This window comes from Sorex araneus, chromosome 5 (assembly GCF_027595985.1).
Source record: "Sorex araneus isolate mSorAra2 chromosome 5, mSorAra2.pri, whole genome shotgun sequence".
Taxonomy (NCBI): domain Eukaryota; kingdom Metazoa; phylum Chordata; class Mammalia; order Eulipotyphla; family Soricidae; genus Sorex; species Sorex araneus.
In genome coordinates, this window is record NC_073306.1 from 172607269 (window position 1) to 172632463 (window position 25195).

The 25195-nt window shown below is 39.6% G+C and overlaps 1 protein-coding gene across 3 annotated transcripts in view; it reads left to right on the forward strand.

The window, feature by feature from the left end:
* The window catches only part of N4BP2 (NEDD4 binding protein 2), a 67659-nt gene that overhangs the window by 23550 nt on the left and 18914 nt on the right, over positions 1-25195 (forward strand). For all 3 annotated transcript variants that reach the window (XM_055139627.1, XM_055139628.1, XM_004608013.2), the window contains 7 exons: positions 3896-3984; positions 7526-7602; positions 14627-14782; positions 17620-19973; positions 20958-21043; positions 22666-22711; positions 24643-24842. In XM_055139627.1, coding sequence (XP_054995602.1) covers positions 3896-3984; positions 7526-7602; positions 14627-14782; positions 17620-19973; positions 20958-21043; positions 22666-22711; positions 24643-24842 — 3008 coding nt within the window. The remainder of the gene's footprint in view (positions 1-3895; positions 3985-7525; positions 7603-14626; positions 14783-17619; positions 19974-20957; positions 21044-22665; positions 22712-24642; positions 24843-25195) is intronic.

The window sequence follows — 25195 nt, forward strand, 5'->3', positions numbered from 1 at the left end:
CAAGGCAAGTTCCTGACCCACTTTGCTATTGCTCTGGCCCCAGTTTAATTGTATTATATATAGTATGCATAACATTTAACTTACGACTTTGGTGCTCAGGCCTTGCTCCTGGTTCTGCACTCAGGAATCACTCCTGGTGGAATGTGGGGGACCACATAGGGTGCTGGGGATTGAACTTGGGCAGCTGTGTACAAGGCAAGTGCAGTGCTCTGCCTGATGTATTGTCTTCAATCCTAACCAAAAATAAATTTAATTAATTTATTTTTGCCATACCAGGAGTTATTCCTGGCTCTGTACTCAGGAATCACTCCTGGAAGTACTCGGGGACCACATGAGATGCCCGGGATCGAACCTGTGTTGGTGGCTTGTAAGGCAAGCACCTTACCTGTTAAACTATCTTCTAGTCCTAGCCCTGGTTTTATTTTTTTAAATATTTTTTTTTTAATAGAGCACAGTGAAATGGACATTAGTGCTCATTATTAGATTATGAACTTGGCATCGAAGCTGCCTAGGGCACTTGTGACCACACTCCTGATTTTCCTTAAGTCCTCTAAATTGCCACCACTGACACTTACATGCACCTCTCATGGCCATTCAAATCCTCTAGAGCCTATATCCCTGGGTAACACAACCTTGACTCACTTGTTCTCACCTAGGTCCACTTGAACCTCGAATACAAAGACTGCTGGTTATTTAAAATTGTGATCCCCGGTTTTCACTTAGGCTTACCGCTGAGTACTTTTGACCTTGATTCCTGTTTATTGTCCCGACCTCTTGAAGTTGGTGCCACAGGCCTTGCCAAGTACTTGTGTCTATGTATCCTTGTTTGACACCTTTGCCTGCTTGATTTTGATGGTATTGCTGCTCTCAGGCACTCATTACCACAAATTCCTGGTGTTCATCTAAGTTTGTACTAAATTAGAGTCGTGGCTGTTGCCTGACCCTCACTGCCATGAGTTTATGGCTGCTGCCCCGCCCTCTCCAACTACAGGTCCCCAGCCCTGGCTCTTGAGTAGCACCAGATGTCATGAGGAGGCAGAGCGACTCACCTGCACTCAGGTGGCAAGAAAAAAGTGAGAAGAGCCCTGAGTACAACAGAGTTAAATAAACTTCCTGAAGAGTTCAGAGCAATACTCCTAGTAATACTGAAATATTTTATAATATAATAATAGTCATAGTCAGCAAGGACAAAGAAAGTATGAGCGAAGTCTAAACAGAAACATAGAGCTAAAGAATGTAGTAAGTGGGTAGGGAGATAGCACAAAGTACAGAAGTGTTTATGCCCTGGATTCAGTGCTCAGATCCACATGGTTCCCCAGGCATCTCCTGGTGTGGTCCAAAAACCAAAACAAAAGATAAAGTATATAGGGGCTGGAGCAGTAGCACAGCGGGTAGGGCATTTGCCTTGCATGTGGCCAACCCGGGTTCGATTCCCAGCATCCCTTATGGTCCCTTGAGCACCGCCAGGAGTAATTCCTGAGTGCAGAGCCAGGAGTAATCCCTGTGTATGGCCAGGTGTGACCCAAAAAGCAAAAAAAAAAAAAAAAATAAGTATAGTAACTAAACAAGTAGTACTGAAAAATGCAGTGTATGGGGTTCACTTCACGATATAGAAGCTGATGATTGAATAAGTGAGCCCAAGGATATGAGTAGAGGAAATGATAGAGAAACCGCAGAAAGTGAAAAAAAAGAACCGGGATCTGTGAATCTGCTCTCTGTTACAGCACTTGCCTTTAATGTTTGAGGCTTAATTCTGACACTGAAAAAAAAAGTGAATAACGCAATAAAAAAATATCCTAAGAGATTAGTGGGACAATTTGAAAGAAACAATATTTACAGCATAGACAAAGAAGGGAGGAAGGGGCTGAATTCTAATGTTAAAAAGTAATAACCGAGAACTTCATTTTGAGGAAGAAAATACACTCAGCTCCAGGAATCTCAAAGTATTCCAAATAAAAGAAACTCGAACAGATGCATACCAAAACATGTTTTAATTAAAATAGCAAAAAATCAAATCCAGGGAATTCCCCCAAACAGCAAGATAGCACATGTACGGGAACTCTCATAAGACTTGCCAATTTCTGAACAAACCCTGCAGACCAGGATGGCATGGCAAGCTATACAAAAGTGCAGAATGGAAAAGACCTCCAATCATGGGCACTCCACCCAATTAGGCTGTTGCTGAGGCTTAAAAGAGTGATAAATCACTTTCCAGACAGGGTAGTAGACAGGGTAGCAGCTCATCCCTAATCCCGCTCTGCAGGAAATGCTGAAGGATCTTCTTTAACAGGAAAAAGAAATCACAGTTGGAAAAATAGCAAGATACCTCCAAACAAAATGTAGAGAATAGTAATATTTGGGACTCTTAGAATGATCTTGAAATTTATTTGGTTTAGCTCTGTGTCTAAACACAATGATAATTTCAAAACAAAAATGTCTAGAAGAAACAAGCTATAAGGAAAAAGAAGAGAAAAGATCAGAGACAAACTGCAGTGACAGAATTCATATAGGAAAAATGGCAGTTCCTTTTGGGGCTGGAGCAATAATACAGTGGATAGGGCATTTACTTTGCACAGTTAGATCTCTGGACCCCATATGGTCCCCTGAGCCCTGCCAGGAGTGATCCCTGAGCACAGAGTCAGCAGTTAGCTCTGAGTATCGCTAGGTGTGGCCCCAAACTCCTCAGACCTGCCTCAAAGAAACCACAAAAAAACCTAACCAAGAGAAAACCAAAAAAAATGCCCCCAAAATGGCAATGCCTTTTATCAATAATTTTACTAAACCTCAGTTGTCTGAAAACATCAAAAGGCACAGTGGCCAGATTGATCTGGAAACAAACTCCAAAATTTTGCTATTTAGAGAAGATTCATTTGAACTGCAGTGATAGGCTCAAATAAGAGGTTGCTAAGCAAATAACCTTAAAAAAGGCATGTATAGCTATATTACACAAAATAGATTGATGCCGAGGGTTGGACAGGGGCAAGATGTGTGCACTCAAGCATCTTACTCCTGTATTATCTCTTTGTTCCCAAAGCATTCTTTACTACTTGCTGAGATACATAACAAGATTTTATAAAATTTTGGTGCAGGAGAGATAGTACAGCAGATAAGGTTCTTACCTTGCATGTGACTGACCCAGGTTTGATCCCTGGTAGCCAATGATCTCTGAATGTAGAGTAGGAGGAAGCCCTGAATACTGCCTGGTGAATCCCAAAACAAAAACAATTCAGTACATTTTTAAGATTGAGATAATACCTAGTATCCTGGGTCACAATGAAATAAAACTAGAAGTTAATCAGAAAAAAACAAAAACTGGAAAAATTAAAATACATGAAGACTGCATTGTATACCATGCTACTGCAAAACAATGAGGAAATCAGATGGAAGCAGACAAAAATGAAGTGACATATTGAAACATGTGGAACACAGTAAGAACAGTACTAAGAAGGAAGTTCCTAGCAATATAGACATAACAGGAAGTAAGAAAATCCCAAGAACAAAATAGTCTAATTTTCTATGTTAACTAGCTATTTGCTGTTTGATATACAAGATGATTAATTGAATTGTTTTCTTGTGTATTGGAAACTAGTATGTTGTAGCTTATATCTACCTCCATATGAAAATAGAGTAGTAAGGGACTGGAGAGATAGAGCAGCAGGTAGGGTGTTTGCCTTGTATGTGTCCTATCTGGTTTTAATCCCAGCATCCTGTATTGTCCCCTGCACACTGCCAGGAGTAATTCCTGAGTCCATAGCCAAGAGTAACTTGAGCATTGCTGGGTGTGGCCCGAAAACAAAACAAAACAAAAAATAAAAGAGTAAATTAGTACATGCTTATCGGTCCATTTTTAAAATGTACAGATAATATTAAAATTGTCATTCTTTGTGTTTTTCAGCAAAAGAAGCTTTTGAGAAGAAAGTGTCTCCTATAATAATAGATAATACAAACCTACAGGCATGGGAAATGAAGCCATATGTTGCTTTGGTTTGTACTATGAATTGTTGAATTTTTAATAAAGGGTTTAAATTTTTGCAGGGATGTTAATTGAACAAGTGTTTCTCAAGTATTCTAAATCCTTGAACGGTATCGTAGGGCATTCTCTAGTCTTTGCAAAATAAGATTTTTCCATTAAACAAAGATTATTGAGTTTTCAGTGAGATTCAGTTGTCTTAAACCTGAGTTTTGGAGACCTGAGCAATACACAGAGGACAGGACTCTTGCCTTGGACACGGTCAAGAGTTCGATCCTTGGTAATATGGTCCCCTGAGCCATATCAGGAGTGATCCCCGAGCACAGAGCCAGGAGTCAGCCTTGAGCACTGCCAGGTGTGGCCCAAAACTCAGGGAAAATTTTTTTTTTTGGGGCAGAGAGATAATACAGTGGGTTTTAGGTGCTTGCCTTTACATGCATTTGACCTGGGTTTATTCTCTGCCATCACATATGGTCCGCTGCACACTGCCAGGAGTAGCCCCTGAGACAGAGCCAGGAGTAAGTCCTGAGCACCACCAGGGGTAATTGCACTCTCACAAAAACCTAGTTTTAGATGTCTTATGAAAAGATAGTGCTATGAAGTGATATTTTGTGACTGTAAAATTTTATTGACTCTACTACTACCAGTTTCCTTTTATTTCCTAGTATTATTGTGTCCTTATTCAGGAAGTTAGTGCTCAGGTTACTAAAAAACTGGCTATTCTTTTTTGCTTTTATCGCATAGTGGCTTCTTTTTTTTTTTTTCCCCTGTAGTGGCAATACTTGGGGGACCATATATGCTTCCACATATTCAGACTGGGATCAGCCATATGCAGGCAAACTCTTTAATCCCTGTAGTAGCTCTCTGCTCCCATCTGTGGCTTATTTCTCTCATACTGTTATGCAAAATGTTTTTCTTCTGTTTATTTTTGTTTTGGTGGTGACACCTGTTAGTGTTCAGGGTTTACTCCTGGCTTTGTGCTGAGTGGTCATTCTTGGCAGTTATTTGGGAGACCACATGACTGGGTATTAAACCTGGGTCCTGTGTGCAAGGCCTGATCTGGCTATACTATCTTTTTGACTTATGCACAATGCTTATATAATTTAATAGGTCTTTTTTTCAGCTGATTTTACTTACTGTGCTTCAGATAGTGTATCTTATATTTTGTGGGCCACACATAGTCTTCATTGTATATTCTTTTTTTTCATAAACTACCCTTTAAAGCTAAAAGTCAGTTATTTGCTTGCAGGTTACGAATACTGATTGATGGGCTATTTAAACTATTTCTTACCCATTTGGTTATTGAGAAACCCACTGTCTGGCTCTGAATAGGTTGTGTTTAATTTGGTGCTTGGGTGAAGAGGTAGAAGTGAGTAATAGCATAATTCATTATAGGGCATCATATCACTGGTCTGGGTTTGCTTTGTGTGTTTCTGTGAGCAGTGAAAGAAAGTAGCAGTGATCACTTGGCATTTTTGTAAAACTGGGAGGAAACCATAGTGGAGGAAAGGTCAGAGAAGTAATGGGAAATGGTTGGGCTGATTATGGAAGGGCTCATAGATCACTATAGGGAATTTAGATTTTACATTGAATTGCTTGGATGATACATTACTCTGCTCCTACTACCAGAACATGACGCCATAGATTGGGTGCCTTAATGAACTGAAAAGAATTTTTCCATTGTTTTGGAGGCTAGCCTTAGTCTGATAGTCAGGGCCTGGCAGGATCATTTTTCTGGTGAGGAATCTGCCTAGCTAGCAGAGGCTGTCTTCTTTCTGTGCTCTCATGAAGTGGAGAGCTATGTTTCTAATCTTGGGAAAGCACAGTGATCTTACCAGATCTGAAACCTCACTTGGCCATAGTTACTTACCTAAAGACCTGATAAAGGGCTTTGAACAGAGAAGTGACTTGACAGGATCACTGCAGTACATGGTTGAGACTGGCCATAGTGGGAACAGGATGGAAGTAGATGAGAGGACTATAGCAGCTATTAAAAGAAGAGATTCTGGGCTGGAGAGAGCTCAGGGGAGTAGAGTGCGTGCTTTCCACACAGGGAACCTGGATTCAATCTCTGGTATAGCATGGGAGCAGTCCCTGAGCAGTGTAACCAGGAGTCCCCTTTGAGCAACACCTGATGAGACTCCCAAACGAAAAAAAAAAAAACCAAACAGAAAGGCTCAGGCCATCAGTGGCAGTGAAAGTGAAAATGATAATTTGATCTGGAGTTAAATATGAGTTCAAAGTTTTTGCTTGACCTGTGTAGTTGGAAATTGTAACCAAGGATTGTTACCTGCTAGAGAGGAGAAGAGTATAGGTAAAATAGTTTGTGGAGGAGTGAGTGGGCATGGATTTCAGGACTGCAGGTTTTGGTGGTGGTGGGCATGGCCACAGTGCTCAGGGCTTAGTCCTGGCTTTATCCTCAGTGATCACTTAGGGGACCATATTAGGTATCAGGGTTTGAACCTGGGTTTGCCACATGCAAGACCAGTGCCCAACCTGCTATGCCTCTCTCCAGCCCCATCAGGGTTATAGATTTTATTTATTTTATTTTTTTTGCTTTTTGGGTCACACCCGGCAATGCACAGGGGTCATTCCTGGCTCATGCACTCAGGAATTACCCCTGGCGGTGCTCAGGGGACCATATGGGATGCTGGGATTCGAACCCAGGTCGGCCGCATGCAAGGCAAATGCCCTACCCGCTGTGCTATCACTCCAGCCCCAAGGGTTATACATTTTAAAAAGTTGTTTCATTCAGTGGGTAATTGAATCTGTGAGTTTGGAGTTCAGGAGCAAATTCTGGACTAAGGAGATGTAATTTTTGAGGGGCTGGCTCCCTGCTTACTCTCTGACCCCATAACATTTTTTAGTGTTTTATGAATTTGTCATCTAGGTCCAGGTATAGTGGAAATGTCTACTGATGTGGGTTTAAGAGAGGCTAGGAGTAGAGGAGTTGGAGAGAATATAATAATTTGTTTGGAGTGTTTTCCTGCACATCAGAGAGGAGAAATGTAGAGATTGTTGGCAGCAGAGGTTGGGCCATCTCATAAAGAACTTAGATTTTCGTTGTATAGTTGAACCTATATTCAGGCTCACATTACAATCATTGACTTGTTTGTATTCTTTTACTGCAATGATATATATATAAAAAATAATAATGAACTATATATCCTGTGTGTATATATATATGTATATATATATGTATATATATATATATGCCTTGCATGCACATACAAAGTAATAGCTGATGTTACTAGAAGTTATTTACAGAGTCAGAACCATTGTGCATTTTATCCTTTTAATGCAGGATAAATATTTAGGTCCTTTTCAGGTTTGTATTTTTGTGGGTTTTGTTTTTTTGAGTCACACCCTGGCAGTGTTCAGGGTTTGCTTCCAGTGGTGTTTGGGGGGAATCCTGAGGTTCTGGGCCTCCTGCATGTAAAACATGGGACTGTTGAGCTCTCTTGTCAGCCCTAAAATGCTTTTAATGTGGGAGCAGATACACTGAATTTCATGGAAATAATTATTTTTAAATGATTTTGTCTTTGTTTTATATAGTCTCAAAAATTTAAATATAAAGTGCTTTTTCGGGAACCAGACACATGGTGGAAGTTCAAACCAAAGGAACTGGCAAGGTAAACTCGGAGACTCTGACTTTTTTAGTTTTACAGATCATATTAAGTCTACCTCAGATTTTTCCTTTTATAAATATTGAAAGAAATGAATTAGACTGCAGCTTCATCACTTAAAAATCATTTACAGGTTTTGTATTATCTAAGGGGATTTTGCTTTTCAGTTTGTGAAGAACTTGCATCCTTTCCTAATATGAGCTAAAATTCCAATGGTGTCATTCAGTGCCTTATCACTTACTAGTAATAAAATCTCAATAATCAGAGACTAGAATAGAACCTTGGATTTGGCATTCCTGAACTAGTTTACCACGTGGACAAATGTATGTGTGTAATACCTTTTAGAGTATTGGAAGGAAATGAGGAAGCATTTGCAGAAAGGATAGCAAATATCTAACTCTGCCCCATGCCGGAGGGTGGTGGAGAGAAAATGTTACATGGACACAGTATGTTTTGCTGTGTGCAATGTCACTGTCACTGTCGTCCCGTTGCTCATCGATTTGCTCGAGTGGACACCAGTAACGTCTCCATTGTGAGACTTGTTGTTACTGTTCCTTTAGAAATAGCTCTGACTTAGTTTTCATTAGGGTATTGTGTTCTTAACCAAATTCAATACTAATTACAGGATATCTTAATGTTAGTAACTATTTATATAATGCCGTGCCACCACCACCATTACCTAGTTAGAGAACATTGCCGTCACTTCAAAATAAAGTGTATGTTTGCTCCCTATTATTCCCTCCCCTCGGCAATTCCTAGTCTGCTTTCTTGGCCGTATGGATTTGATGGATTTGCCTATTCTGAACATTGCATATAAGTGGAATTATTTACGTGGCCTTTTGTGTCTGTCCTCTTTCACTTAGCACAATGTTTCAAAGTTCATCCCTACGGCAGCATGCATCCGCACTTTATTTCTTGTTATTCTTTTGACAGTTTTCTAGATTTGCTTTTCCACTATTTTCAGGATTTTTGTATCATAAATGAGAGACTAAGTGTGTAGTATTTTCTTCTTTGTCCTGCCTTTCATAGCTTTGGTGTCATGGTTTTAGGTTCATAAGCTTGAGAAGTGTTTTTTCTTTTTTCTCTTCAGAAATTTATGTGAGTGGTAATGTTTGATAACTTCGTTTATGAAATTGTCTTGATCTGGTGTTTCTTGAGTTAGAAGGCTTAGTTGCAATTTGTCTTATATTAAAGATTTAAAACTTACTAAAACCTGATTTTCTTGCCAGTTAAATCTCTGCTGCATCTGTTCTTTTCAACTATTATTATGTGTTTATGTATTTTTTCCTTTTTTTCTTGATTATTTTCACCATGGATTTTTAAAATTAGCCTTTCAAATTAACATTTTTTTTAAAAATTTTATTGAATCACTGTGAGATAGTTACAAGCTTTCAACAAATAAACAATCCTTACTTGGTGTATTTTTCTATTAAAAAGTATATTTTATGTTCAAATCATTAAAAAATTCTTTTATTCTATGTTGTTTTAAATGTGCTTTGCTTTGTTATTTTGAAAAAAATCTTCTCTAAGATTAAATTGTTTTTTTATGAGCCTTGATGCTATAAATTTCCCTTAGGACTTATATAAACTGCTCCCAGAATTTAATGTAAATACTTTCTCTTATTGTTTATTTTCTAATTTTATTTGTAATTAGAAATTACAATTTTTTTGTTTTGGGGCCATACCTGGTGGTGCTTAGGGCCTGCTCCTGGCTCTGCACTCAGGGGTCACTCCTGGAGAGGCTCTGAGGACCATTTGGGGTACTAGGGATTGAACCTTGGTCAGCCGTGCGCAAGGCAGGTGCCCTACCCACTGCACTGTCAGTCCTGTCCTTTAGTTTTACTTGTCTATTTATTTTTTATTTTTTAGGGTAGCAGTATTCAGCTATGTGAATCACTCCTGGTAGGGGTTGGGGAATCATATGAAGAGGGTATTGGGGATTAAGCCCAGTTTGGTTGTGTGTGGGATAAGCTCCTTATCTCCTTGTAGTTTTACTCTAACCTCAGTTTTATTCTTTATGTTTAATTAAAATTTTTGTTTGTTTTTTTGGACCACACCCCGAGGTGCTTGCTCTTGTGCTCGGAGATCACTTCTGGCTGCCTTGACCATATGGGGTGCCAGGGATTGAACCTGGGTCGGCCAAGTACAAAGCAAACACCCTGCGTACTATACGATCTCTCCAGCTCCCTAGTTTTACTCTTTAATTTTGTCATATAAAACTGTGTTTATAAGATTTTTAAGCAGATGGCTTAAAAATTTATCCTTTGAAAAATTGGATTTCAGCTTCAGTAGTCAAAAAATTTATGTGATAATAAGTCTATGATATATATTATTATATATATATATATATATATATATATACTGCAGAGCCAGGGGTAACTCCTGTGCATCGCCAGGTGTGACCCTCCAAAAACAAAAAAACAAGTAGTGCTCTATCACTGTGACCCTCCAAAAACAAAAAAACAAGTACGTGCTCTATCACTGAACTGTATCTTCAGTCCCAGAGTAGGTTTATTTTCTGTTGTTCTTATATTACTAGGGTTTGATCCCAGGGCCTCAGGCATGTAAAACCTGAGCTTTAGCACATAACCGCATCTCATACCTTCAGAGCTTCAGAATTTTTAAAGAGAAGTGCTCTGGGGCCCTGGACTCAGCATGCTGGGCCAGACATTTGAATGCTGGGCTCTGAGCATGCAGTGCCCTTTGGGTACTGGGGACTCTAAGACCCACGGCTATGGTTATATCCCTTGATACTCAGGTGGCGATCTGGTGCCAGGAATTAAATGGTACTTTTAATGTTTTTCCCACCCTCACCTCCGCTTCCCTCCCACAACTTGGCTGTGTTGAGGTCTTACTCCTGGCTGGTGCCTAGGAGTTAGTCCTAGTGGTGCTTAGAGGATCACATGTGGTACTAGGAATTGAGCTGATTCAGCCACATGCAAGGAAAGCATCTTATCCTTCTATCTCTGTGGCCCCTCAAGATAATGTATTTATGACTGAGTTTATGGTCATTGTAAAGGTTTCATGTGTACTTGGTAAGAATATATATTGGCTGTAATAGTCTGTTGGAGACAGGCCTAGGCACCCCCTGCCTCTGTCCCTGTAAACAGGGACTGGATGAGGAGGGGGCCTAAGCACCCCCTACCTTAGTTCCTGTAAACGGGAATGGGTATGGAGAAACTTGGCGTGAGGATGAGTCATCCCCTGACAGCCGACCTTGACAGGCGGCCGAAGGGCCATCATGCTCTGGCAGCCAGCCTGGAAAGGGGGTCGAAGGGCCACCATGCTCTGGCGACCTGCCTCGTGAGAAAAGTTGAAGGGCCACCATGATCTGGCAGCTGGACTCGAGAGGAGGCTGAAGGGAGGATTGGCTCGTATCTGCCATGGCCATGCTCAAGGCCACATCTGCTTTCCCATGTTTCTCAAGGCTGAGAGAAGGAACCGAAAAACAAGTGATATTGGCAAAAATAAAGTTGCTTGCACCACTTGATTAATAATGTTTATGTAACCTGCTGATCATTGCTAAAACAGGACTATATAAACCCTCTTGGATTTCAGTAAACTTGCTGTATGCCGCATATTGCATGCAGTCCTCCCTAGCCCATTCAACTCTCATTCCCTCTCTCCGGCTGAGGTTCAAGTTGGCCGCGCGGGCCGAGGCAATATTCAGATCAGTATACCATACTTACTCTGTTGATCAGATCTGTAGCTTTACTTTAAAAATACTTGCTTGACGGGCCAGAGGTACAGCACAAGTTGTGGAGCATATGTGTAGCATGTGTGAGATCTTGATTTCCATTCCTTGGACTGCAGGACCCCATGGGCACTGCTGGGTGTGGTCTTAGTATCCCCACCTCGATACCTACTTCCCCTGTCACTGATGGTAGGCACTTGACTTGTATGCAACCCAGTCGTGGTTAGACCCCTGACTCTCCAGAAGTCACTCTTGAACACAGAGCATAAGTCCTGAGCACCGCTGGGTATTGCCCAAGCCCCCTCACCCCAGGTTTTTGCCTAAGTTTGGGAGATGGCACTATGAAGCCTCTGACCACTGTCAGGTGTGGCCCTGATGACCCTGGATCACCACCAGGGTGGTACATGCTTGTGCCATAGCTTAGAACCACTTGACCCAGTTTGGCCAAGCATGTTGGGAGTGCCTGCATCCCCGGAGCCCTGCTGAGAGGCTCCTTCCTCCCTCTAAATTTGCTTGATCGGTGAAGAGAGTAATAAAGGGGGTCGGCGCAGTAGTACAGCACAGTACAGCTCTCGTCTTCATACTGCTGACCCTGGTGTCTAGCTTGGCGCCTCCTCTGGCTGGCCAGTGACGGCTAGGAGTGATTGTTGAGCTCACGCTAGTACTTGAAAACTGCCAATTGTGGCCCAAAAGCCAAAGAAATTTTAAAAAGAGACCTAAAGAGATCTCTTATGGCTTCTTATGATTTTTGCCTATTTTCAGTTTATGTGTTTTGAAGATGTTTTTTGAAAATCATGAAATTTACCATTTAATTGGCCTCTTACCCATGTCTAATAATTTTCCTCAATCCTGAAAATTAATTTTTCTTAGATAATCTAATTTATCTAGTATTAATAGTACTAATACAGGTTCCTTTTAGTTAGTATTTAAGTTTTATTTTCTTCAGATTTTTATGAAATGGGTAATTTCTTTAACTTTACTATAATGTACTTCTTGCAACCAGCATGGTTGGATTTTTTTTGTAAAATCCACTCTATCTTTGTCATTGAACTGATAAGTTTAACTTTTATGGTTAAAAAAAACTGGTCTTATTTCTTACTGTTCCCTGTGTGCTTTCTACTTATCTTTTGTAAGACTATCTCATCCTAGCACAGAAAGTTACATATTTGAATTATTTTCTATCATTTCTTATTTGGATTTTTATTTATATATTTATTTTTGAATGATGAAAAGTTTCTTGTTTTTTTCTTCTCTACTAATTGGGAAATTATTTAACTTTTTTTAGGGAGCTGGGGCTTTTGGACCACAGCCCTGGTGGTGCTTACAGTCTTCTGGGGGTGCTCAGGGTTTGGTCCTGGAGAAAGAACCTTGCGTGTCTCGCAGATGCAGAGCGTGTGCTCAGCCCTTTGAGCTGTTTCTCTGGCCCCGTCAACATTATTTTTATTCCTCTTCAAATTAACAATTTTTTAAAGAAATTTTACATTTTAATTTTCACGATTCAAAATTTAAACTTAAGTAGTTTTCTTAGCCTTTCTATAAATAGGAGGACTTTGAACACTGATACTTACCTCCTTCCTGCCACTGGGTCACGTCCCTTGCCTCCCTTCTGCCTTATGTAGTATCATCAGAATGTGCACAAATTATTTGTTTTCCAATCATGTAGTTGTCACTTTGTGATTAATTTTTCTTTAATCATAGATCTTTCATCTGGGAATTTCCTTCTGCTTGATACTTATCTTTTATGGTTTCCTTCATAGTATAGGTCTGCTTCATATTAAACTTTTTTTTACATCTGAAAATCTTTTTTATTACCTTCATTCTTGTAAGATATTTTGGCTGGGTAGTACAAGTTCTTTTACTAAAGTGGTCAAGTTCTGTTACTGAAGATAACATTTAACTCTTCTGACTTCTATTGTTATTGTTAGCTGTTAATTACAGATAGAACTAATTAAAAGATTCCAGTTGCTTTTAATGTCTTCTCTTTGTCTTTGGTAAATGACAGTTTTAGTGCTTCAACTTGTGAATTTCTTGTTGTTTACCTTGTTTGGGATCTGTTGGGCTTCTGAGGTCGGGGATTGATGTCTTTCATCAGTTTTAAAAAATTGCTAGATATTTTTCTTTAAATTGCTTCTGTCCCACATGCTCTCTTTGCTCTTTCTGGGACTTGGATTAAATATATACGAGACCTTTTTTGCTCTGTCCCCTGTGTCTATGTCTCTTAACCTCTCTCTTATATTTTCTATCTCTTTGCTTCTCTGTGATCTGAAACCAGACAAGATCGAGGTAGGTAATTATGAAAGCCAGCTTTGCCCAGGTAGCAAAAGTTCATTTCAGCCCTTGGATTCAGTCTGATAGAAAATAATGGCAGTTGATATGTTTTCAAGAAAAGACCCTTAAACATACCCGATGGCAGTCTGGCCAGTGCAAATCCAGAAGATGGGTTTGAGTGACAGCGCCCTCAGTTTGGAGCCTGAGTATTCCCATACACTTAACTAAATGTTAGTTTATAAACAGAAACACACAAAGGAATAAGCCACCTGAATGAAAACACAAAACTTACAAGTTTCATATTTAATTGTCCAAAGGCTTTTAATACTAAGACTTTTCTTTGGTTGAGCTTAAAATATTAAGATGTACATTTGTTTTAATTTACTTGGAATCTAGTTTTATAGTAATAGGAGAACGCTTATTTTTATCTAGTCTGCATAAAATAGAAACCTCTGTGGTGAATTTTTTTTATACACTAGTTAATAACATATTAACTAGTATATAAAACTAGTCCAGGAATGAAGTTCAGTGGCAGAACATTTGCTTGTATATGTGAAGCCCTGGGTTTCATTCCCACATTGCAAAAATCCAATAGAATTTTTTGAAATGATGGTCATAATCTATTGTTAGATATTTGGGCCTCCCAAGCATTATGGGTGGCCATTAGGCTATGCACAGCATGTGCTCAGGAGGCCATTGGTAGCTGGGATTGAACCATGGATTTTGTGCATATTGCTCATGCATTCTAACCCTTTGATTTACCAAAGTCCCAAGGATAAGAACTATTTTTTGCAGAATTCGAGAATAATTTTTTCTTTTTAAAAGTAATTGGACTGGGTAGCATTTTCAAGTTTGTAAAAGATTGTTTGAAATTATAAATTAAATGGTAATTTAAGACATCTCAAGTAAATGGAAAATAAAAATTATGCAGTATATGTTATGTTATAATAAGCCAATATGTTTTATGTGTTTGAAAAATATGACTGTTTTTCTTGATGTTGTTTATGGTTAAAAAACCCCTTAAATTATGAATATTTCTTTTATCCTTTCCTTCTCTGAAATTTTCAGGCGTAATATTCATGGGGTCAGCAAAGAAAAAATATCAAGAATGTTGGAGCACTATCAGCGTTTTGTTTCAGTGCCAATAATAATGAGTTCTTCAGTTCCAGAGAAAATTGAACGTATTGAGTTGTGTGCATATTCTTCTGAGGACAGAAATGCTAGGTTGGTTAACATTTCTATGTAGAATATTCAATGTGAGGCATAATTTTAAAAAATATTATCACAGTTTTAGAATTTGTGAAATCACTAACAAGCATCTTTTAAAGTAAGGTAGACATTTCTTTGAGAGAACATATATATAGTCTTGCCTGGTGAAGGATATATCTATATATAGGTGGTTGTATAGCATTAGCAAGAAAAGTCAAGTTTGGGGTCAGAGAGATAGTACAGTGCTGAGGGCACATATCTTGCATGCAGCCTACCTGAGTTAAATCCAGGCACCACATATGGTCCCCTGAGCCCGCCAGGAGTGACCCCTGAGTGGAGAGCCAGGAGTTAGCCCTGAACACAGCCTGGTGTGGCCCAAAAACCAAAAAAATGGAGAGGAAAATTTATACAAGCCACAACGGGTTTTATTTTCCATTGTCTGCAGGGCTTGTGATGACTTTTCTATGTAGTATGAAGATTCTGGCCTTTACTAACACTTCTTGATAATTCAGTATCATTTGTTACTTTATTGTCTGTTATTTTAATGTAGTTATATCATCTTTTAATTTCCTTAGAAATGAGTAAAAATATTATTTTAAGCTAGTATAAAAATTAATTTTTTTGTGCCACTCCAGGCTCTGCTCAGGGCTTACTCCTGGCTCTGCCCAGGGATTACTTCTGGTGGGGCCTGGGGGACTGTATGTAGTGCCGGGGCTAGAAATCTGATTGATGCGAGCAAGGCAAATGCCTTACCCACTGTACTAGTTCTCTGGCATCCAAATTTAAATGATTTTTGTTGTTTTGTAGTTACTGTTGTTGTTGTTTTGGGGCCAGACCCGGTGATGCTCAGGGTTTATTCCTGGCTTTGCACTCAGGAATTACTCCAGGCAGTGCCCAGGGGACCATATGGTATGCTAGATATTGAACCTGGGTCAGCTGTGTGCAGGGCCTCACCCCTTATCCACTGTGTTGTCTCTCTGGCACCTAAATTAATTTTTAACCCCCGACAATGCTCGGGGGTTAACTCCTCACTCTGAACTAATTACTCCTGGCGGTGCTGGGGACCATATAGGAATCGGGAATTGAACTCTGGTCAGCTGCATGTAAGGCAGACGCCCTACTCTCTGTACTATGGCTCTGCCCCCCAAATTAATTCTTAATGGCATACTTTATAAGGCTTTTGAAAGCTTATAATCCAAGATAGTACTGAGTCTAAATATTTAGGGCACATAAATTTTGGATTGATAAATGAGTGAAAAAGAACTATTGTTTTCTACCCTTATCTCTCATGGGAAGCCTTGATAGACTTTCTCAAAAGGAGCAGAGTTGGGAAAAGGTTATTTGTAACTGTTCTTTTATAGAGGCACAATGCTGTGAAGTGTTTAAGAGCAGGGCTTCTTAATCTTTCGGCATACCCAGTGATGCTCAGTGCTTACTCCTGACTCTGTGCTCAGGGATCATTCCTGGAGGGTTCAGGGGACTCTCTGTTGTTCCTGGAATTGAACCTGGGTCAGCTTTGTGCAAGGCAAGCTCCCTACTTGCTGTACTATCTCTCCAGCCCTAAGAGCAGGGGTTTTGGGTAGTATTTTTTTTTTTTGTTTTTGGGTCACACCCGGCGATGCACAGGGGTTACTCCTGGCTCTTCACTCAGGAATTACCCCTGGTGGTGCTCAGGGGACCATATGGGATGCTGGGATTAGAACCCGGGTCGGCCGCGTGCAAGGCAAACGCCCTACCCGCTGTGCTATTGCTCCAGCCCCCTTTGGGTAGTATTTTTTGGCTTCAGAACTGATTTTTAATCTTTGACAGGTTCTGAAATCTCTTTATATTTTAGCTCTTCTTTCTCCAAATTTGTATAATTACTTTGTTTATAAAGATCTTAAAAAGATTATGATTTAATATGTTTATATGATTTAGATTTCAATCTAATGTTTAGAAAACTCTTGGATATGATTTAATTTGGGAAAACCTCCTGGGCATATTAGCACTTTGAGAGCTCCTGGGACAAAGCAAGGATGGGACTGGAGAGACTGAAAGGCACTGGGCTCGCATGCAGTAGATCCTCGTCACCTCCAGGAGTGATTCCTGAGTGCAGAGTCAGGAGTCAGCCATGAGCACAGCGGATTGTGCTCCCAGCATAAAAGGAAGAAAGGGAGGGAGGAAGCAAAAGAGAGCTGATTTCGAAGTTAATGCTGAGACTAGTTATAAACTTTTTTTTTTTTTTTTTTTGCTTTTTGAGTCACAACCAGCAATGCTCAGGGGTTACTCCTGGCTTTGCACTCAGGAACCACTCCTGGCGGTGCTTGGGGGATCATATGGGATCCGGGGATCGAGCCCAGGTCGGCTGCATGCAAGGCAAACGCCCTACCCGCTGTGCTATCACTTCGGCCCCTAGTTATAAACAATCCAACAAGGAATATCGGAGAGAGAGAGAGAGAGAGTGAGAGGGAGATACTGCTCCCTGAGTGAAGCTTAGGCATTTTCCTCTGTAGCAAATGGGTGGTGTAGAGGCCAAGCTATCGCACATTTTAATCTTAAATAGTTGGAAAAGAGCAAGGAAAGTGTGGAAACAAATTTAGAATCTTACTTACTAAAATGCTTGATGAGAATACTATTCTCATGTTTACTGTTCAATTTGAAAAAGGGTTGAAAACTTCCTATTCCACATACTTTGCTAGGTGTTGGGGTACAACAAAGATATGTGCATAATGCATAGGGACAATTAAAAATAAGGTTTTGTAGATTGAGTTTATTTCTTGAATTTTCAGAATTTTAGCATCTTACATTTCAGTTGAATACTTCTTTACAACATTAAGAGGTTTTTTTCTCAATAATGAAAAAAAATTTTGCAGCCCAAGAGACCAAGAAGACACCACCTTTGAAAAAGAAGAAAATGTTTTATCGTCATCTTTGAAGCACCTAGAGTTGATTGAAGAGAGGAAACCCAAAGAAGCTGTATTATCTGAGAATGTTACATATCTTCCTCACGCAGACTTAAATAAAGAAACAAAAGAAATGAGTGGTATGAACCTTAGCATTCAGAGTGCTTTGATTCAGGAGGCCCCAGATACGCCTTTTTCTGATTCTGAAAACCAAGTTCAGGTAAGAGACAAAACTGAAAAAGAAGAGCATGTGGAGAGAGCTTCTAAGATAGAGTGTAGCAAACCGGATTTTGTTGAGAGAGTGTCACCAACTATTTGTTACAGTGAAAATAATCAAGAAAACCGTGACCTTTCAAATATTGTACCACTTCAAATGGAAAAACCTTCTTCAGGTGAAATAGCAGAAGAAAGAGTAACGGTAAAGAAAAAAGCCTTTGGAAAACAAAAAAGTAAACCAGCTGTAGAAAAGCTCCCGAGAAATGAACTGTCAAATTTTGTTGGTGACTGGCCAGTAGATAAGACTATTGGTCAGAGGGTAAAAAGAAACCGAAAAGCTGAAAAAGCTTCATCTGTACAAAGTGACAAGAAGCATAATCACCCTCCATCACACACGGTGTTAGATAGTAGTCAGTCTGTGAATTTGGATCATTACCAGCAACAAGGATCTCTGCAAGAAGGTATAGAAGAAGCCAAGTGTGATGATTCAGAAGCTTTCAGTAGTTGTAAGTTTGATACTTACAAAAATACCGAAAATACCACATTCAGTGCTGTGGGTGACTGGCCTTGCTCTGAGTCTTTAGGTCAGAGGGAGAACAGGTCAAGAATGCCAAAGACAGGTTTAAATGAACCTAACCTAGAATTTAGAGCTAATGACAGTGTGAATGAAGTATCTTTATATCCAGCACATGAGGCCTATTGGGGCACAAGTCCTGAAGAACTGAAATCACTGGGTTGTTCCCCTCTTGGAAGTTCAGAATTGCTTTCCAGTGAGATGACCCACAGCAATAAGACCTGTTTAAGTAAAACGATTCACGGGCCGCATTCACTGTCGCTTACTTTTCCTAGTAGTGTTCCAGCTACTTCCGGAGCGGTACGAGCACACATTTCAGGTGAATTTTCAGAAGGGACACCAAACGAGTTCCTTGGCCTAGAAGTAGGCGTGTCTTCTCAGACTGAGCCACAAGATTTTGCTCTTCTTTGGAAAATAGAAAAGAATAAAATTAGTGTTTCAGATTCTGTAAGAGTATTAACAGGAAGATTAGATGGATTTAAACCAAAAGCTTTCAATATTAACACAAAATTAGATGTTCAAGAAACAATTCCATACAGGGTAATGTATGATAAAAGCACGTATGTTGAAGAGAGTGAGCTTACCAGTGCTGATGAATCTGAAAATCTTAATATTCTTTGTAAACTATTTGGTTCTTTTTCATTAGAAGCCCTTAAAGACTTATATGAAAGATGTAATAAAGATATTATATGGGCCACAAGCCTTTTGTTGGATTCTGAAACAAAATTATGTGAGGATACAGAATTTGAGAATAATAAAAATTCCTATGACGAAGAACAAATTGGACCATTTTCTCTGGGACTGAATTTGAAGGAAATTATTAGCCAAAGAGGATCCTTTGAGGATTCTAATTTTTCTGTGCCACACTATAGTCATGGAATTGGTATCGGTGACACTAATATGCAGTCCATTTATGATTCAGAAAAAGCAAACTTAGAACAGACAGAAACAAGAATCACAACCACTGACAAACCTGCATTAGCAGCGAGTATATTTCCTGACGGCAATGCAGATCTAAAGAACACTAAGGAAGCCCCAGCTGATAGTCATGCTGAACTTTTGGGATTATATAATGCTAAGCAGTCATTTCCAGGTATTCTCAAAGCTACTGCTGACAAAGACAAAAGTGAAATTGAGAATCTAGAAGTCAGAGACATTGGAGACAGTAGATGTTCTTTGAATTTGTCTAATAACTTAAATTCTATATTGAGCACATCAAATCTTGCACTAAATGAAACAACTTATTTCACCGACTCCTTTGAAATGAGGAAAAATGAAAAAGTTCCAAAGGATCATGGAAAATTTACAAATACAGAAGAATTTATGAGTGAAGTTGAACAGGAAATGGAGAAACTTTTAATGACAGGGAGTACTTTGTCAGCTGGTGGTGGTGGTGAAGAAGGTAAAACAGAGATGTTGAATGCCACGCCAGTGACTGCCAAATCTCTGACCATAGACTGTCTGGAATTGGCCTTACCCCCCGAACTGGCTTTTCAACTCAGTGAATTATTTGGTCCTGTTGGTATTGACTCAGGTAAGGAAAAATTAATTATCTCATGTATGTCATTGCTTGACTAGAGAATATAGATTTAGGGTTGTATTTTGCTTTCTAAATTATTTCAGATGTTAATTGAATTAGAAAAGTAATTTGTGTTGATTGCCCTGGTTTCTTTTTTCTGTGTGTGCATTTTGTTTTGGGGTCACACACCCAGCAGGTTTTACTCCTGCCCCTGCACTCAGGAATCACTCCATGTGGAGTGCTGAAGATTGGCTGAATCCAAGGCAAGCGCCCTACTCTCTGCTATCGCTCCTGCCCCAAGCCTACCCTGCTTTCCACACAGTGTGTTTGTTGAGGTTTTTGAAAAATGAATCGAGGTACCAGAGATGAATTTTTTTTCTTTCTCGCTCTTCTTTTTAAAATTTTTTGAGACTTGAACAAGGCTTTTTTTTTTTTTTTTTGGCTTTTTGGGTCACATCCGGCGATGCACAGGGGTTACTCTTGGCTCATGCACTCAGGAATTACTCCTGGTGGTGCTCCAGGGACCATATGGGATGCTGGGAATCAAACTCGGGTAGGCCGTGTGCAGGGCAAACGCCCTACCCACTGTGCTGTGGCTCCAGCCCCGACATTTTTATTTTTTCACCATTCTGAAGGTTGGGAGTCTTTATAGTTGGGAGAAAAATATTAATTTTCTGGAGGCAGAGGAATCTCCTTTTCATTCTTGTGGGAGATTAATTTCTTAAAGCATAATTACTGAAGCATTGACTAATGGGAATGAATCAGTTAAAAATATTTGAACAATGGGACAAATAAAATAAGTGTTTTAAGCTTTGTGTATTGTGTTACATAACTGAAGACAGACTCAAACATTTTCTAAGAGATTTAGTAACTGGAAACATGTTAGTAATTTATAATACAGATTAATTTTATAATGCCTAGGGTGGTTGAGCATATTCTGCAAATGTATAAAGAGTAACAACTGACTTCTTTTTTCCTTTTTTCATTTTCCCTCATAAGGATCTCTCACAGTTGAGGATTGTGTGGTTCATATAGATCTCAATCTAGCTAAAGTGATTCATGAGAAATGGAAAGAGTCTGTAATGGTTGGTAGACTTTTTTATAAAGTACTTTTTTCTCTATTTTGTCATCATTGCTTTTCAATATAACATCATTATTATTTATTATTATTATTATTATTACTATTATTATTATTCAGGCCAGAGTGATAGTACAGCAGATGGATATTTGTGCAGCCCACTCAGATTCGATCACTGGCATTCCATATGGTTCCCAAGCACCACTCCCAAGAGTGACCCCTGACCACAGAGCCAGGATTAAGTCTTGAGCACTGCTAGGTGTGCCCTCCAAACCAAGAAAACTGTAACCTCCCTTCTCCCTCCCCCTGCCCAAAAATACCCAAGCCTCCAAAAGCATAATATGCTGTTAGAGTTCTTTTGAATTTTGACTGTGAGAATGATGTCTCCCCCTCCCCTTGTTTTTGTTATTTTGGGCTATACTCAGCAGTGCTCAGGTCTTATACCTGGATTGATGCTCAGGGGTCCACCCCGGGCAGTGCTCAGTAGGTTTTATGTGGTACCAGGGATAGACTGCATGCAAGTCAAGTGTCTTAACCTCTGTACTATGTCTCTGCACCCTCTTTTTAGGGGACGGAGTGAGAAGAGGTTAATTTTTACCAGTTAACAATTTTTTTTTCTTTTTCCAATGTTTTTGATTATTTCCAGACTGGTCAAGTTAATATAACTTATGATGAAGTTCATTGTGATTTTTTTTTTTTGAATCAGTAATAGTAAGTTTTTGTTCTCTAAGTTAAATATTTGATTTACTATCAAAGTTGTTTTGTTTCTGGGCCATGCCTATAGTGCTCAGTTTCTACTCCTGAAAAATAATTTGGTAAGATGTGGCATATCGGAGGGGTTGGAGGGAGAACTCAATAGACTGAGGGCATGCTCTGAACGCAGGAGGACTTAGGTTTGATCCTGACACCATGTGAGGTGTGAATAGCCCCTGAGCTGAAAACCAATCTCTCCCCCCCAAGTTTATAAGTTTATAAATATGTAAACAAATGCAGTCATGCTTCATTTTTCTATTTTTATGACCACACCTACCTGTGCTTGGGGCTTACTCTTAGCTCTGTTGTCAGGGCTCATTCCTGGTAGTTCTCGGGGATGGTTTGCTGGTGCCAGGGATGGAATTGGGGTCAACCAAGTGCCTAGATCCCTGTACTGTCTCTGGCTCATACGTTGTAAATTTATTGTATTATATTTAACAAGAACTATTTATAGAAAAATAAATATAAAACTATATATCTATAAATCACTGTATCACTGTCATCCCGTTGCTCATTGATTTGCTCGAGTGGGTACCAGTAGTGTCTCCATTTTTGAGACTTGTTGTTACTGTTTTGGGCATATCGAATACACCACGGGTAGCTTGCCAGGCTCTGCAGTGCGGGCGAGATACACTCAGTAGCTTGCGGGGCTCTCCGAGAGGGGCAGAGGAATCGAACCCAGGTTGGCCACGTGTAAGGTGAACGCCCTACCTATGTGCTATTGCTCCAGCCCTTATTTATAAATAATTAGATAAATTTAACAAGAACTATTCATAGATAGATAAACTGTAGAACTGACTTCTAGAGAATAATTATGTAACCTTGTTTACTAATGTACCCTTCCTTTGCCATGCCCTGTTCTGTATTTGTGTGTAGGAACGACAGCGACAGGAAGAGGTATCCTTGGGCAAACTTACACGAGGTAAAACAGTCTTTTTTGTTCATGTTCTTGTCTTGACTTTGACTTGGTGTATCTAGATCAGTGTTAACTCATTTTATTACTGTTTTTTGAAGTAAAACTTTTTTTTTTTTTTTTTTTTTGCTTTTTGGGTCACACCCAGTGATGCTCAGGGATTACTCCTGGCTCTGCACTCAGGAATCACCCCTGGCGGTGCTCGGGGGACCATATGGGATACTGGGAATCGAACCCGGGTCGGCCGCGTGCAAGGCAAACGCCCTACCCGAAGTGCTATCACTCCAGCCCCAAAGTAAAACATTTTATTTGGAGTTTTTGAAGGGAAGGAGGAAGAGAAAGTGGGGAGAGGGTGGAGAGTCCGTGCTCAAGAGAGAAGCTGGGCTTCTCCAAGGGTGAAGAGAGTCCCTACACACATCCTAGCATTAGACACGAAAGCCTGAAAGTGCACATCTCAAAAGGGGGGATGTGGGCAACACCCCTGTCCGGATGACACATGTGCTCGGCCGCGGGGGCACAAGCAGCACATATTGGGTAGCATATGTGCCAGTCTTAACTCATTTTACATTATACTTTCTCAAAATACATGATCTAGAAATTTTGGTTTGCAGATAAAATTTATTAGATAATATTTAATGTTTAATAATGACAAATAAATAAAACTTAAAGAAGTTCTTACAGTATTTAAATTTAACCAGTTCTGTGGGATACTTACGTTGTTTTAATACATATGGTCAAGATAATTCCTATTAAGATACATGTTCGTGTGTTTTGGAACATGGTTGAAATATTACTTGGTTACAAAATTACAATGTGAGGCATAAAAGAAAGTTTGCCTTTTTAAAAATAGGCTAAAATGAAATTAGTTTGTTTTGGGACAGTGTTCAGGGCGTACTCCTGACTCTGCTCAGGAGTCACTCCTCGCAGGGCTCAGGGAACTGTGTGTGGTGCTGGGGATCAAACCCAGGTTGGCCACATGCTAGGCAAGCACCCTACCCATTGTCTTATCTTGACTGCCCCTGAATTAAAGATACTTGCTTCCAGAGTTCTCTTGGGTAATGCTGTTCTTAACTATCAGTGTAGGGTGGTAGGCCTGTTAATGGGACCCTCCTTTTGTCGTTGAGTTCCTCGACATGCCTTGTTTTTGTTCTCCACACTGGAACCCACATTGAGGATTCTTAGGATCTACTTTAGTTAAGTTCAAACCAATAGTTGTGCTGTAGCTTCAGCGGTTAAAGCTGCTTGAGATGGAGAGGACCTTAAGTATATCAGAATTGTGTCAGTGATTCTGTGTGCTGTTACCTCACTCCATAAATGCTAAGGTTTCTGTCAGAATGTATCCATATCGGGGCTAGAGTGATAGTTCAGCTGGGAGGATGTTTGCTTGGCACTCTTCTGAGTGCAGAGCCAGGAGTAATCCCTGTGCATCACTGGGTATGACCCTAAAGCAAAAAAAAAAAAAAAAAAAAGGAATGTCTTGATATCTCTTAGAGATGCTGAACTGTTAAACATTAAATCCTGTTGTGAACTTCTTAGAATATTCAGTTTCTTTTTCATATTGAATTTCATTGACTCGGTATCTTTTCAGTGACTATATACTAGGAGCTGAACTGCATTACAAACTTGCTGTGCTTACCACTGTGTGTATACGTATATATACATATGTACATATGTATATATATGTATCCATGTCTATCTTCTGTGTGTTGATGTGAAATGGAAAAGATACTGAATAATACTCAGATTATTGTTCACTTGAAATATTCCTGCTTGAATATAGTATTTCTTTTAGCTCTGTAATACATGACGTATTTATAATTTAAAAGTAAAAACTTTGTTTCTGGAATTATCTCTTATCGAGATATTTGTGACAAAATGAATAATTCTTAATTTTTACATTTATTTTTGGTGATTTGACATTACTTATACTGTTTTTGTAGATCCTTCCCTGGTTGAACATTGTGGTTTTGATAATGCTGAACAAAAAACACCTCAGAAAACAGGCAAAAAATTGCTAAAGACTTTAGCAACATCTGAAATGCTACCTAACTTATTGGATCATTGGAACACTCAAACTAAAAAAGTTTCACTCAGAGAAATAATGTCAGAAGAAATCGCCTTACAGGAAAAGCATGGTTTGGTATGGCTGATATGAATATCAAGTTCTTGTCTGACTCCGGGTCGTGTTTACTCTGTAGAATACTATACTATTCTATACTACCAGATTCTATACTATTCTGGAATTTCTATTTGAATGTACAGAAATTACTGTTAGAATTTAAACACTTAATTTTATTTTTTGTGTGTGTTTTGCATTTTGGGCCACATCCAGTTGTTTGTGCTCAGGACTTGCTGCTAGCACTGCACTCGGGGCTCGCTCCTGGAGGTGCTGTGGAGAACACGAGGGTGCCAGGGAGCAAACCTGGGTCTGCGGCGTGGAAGGCAGCCTCCCCGCCCGCTGGACTGTCTCTCCAGCCCCGTGAAGGGAAGCAT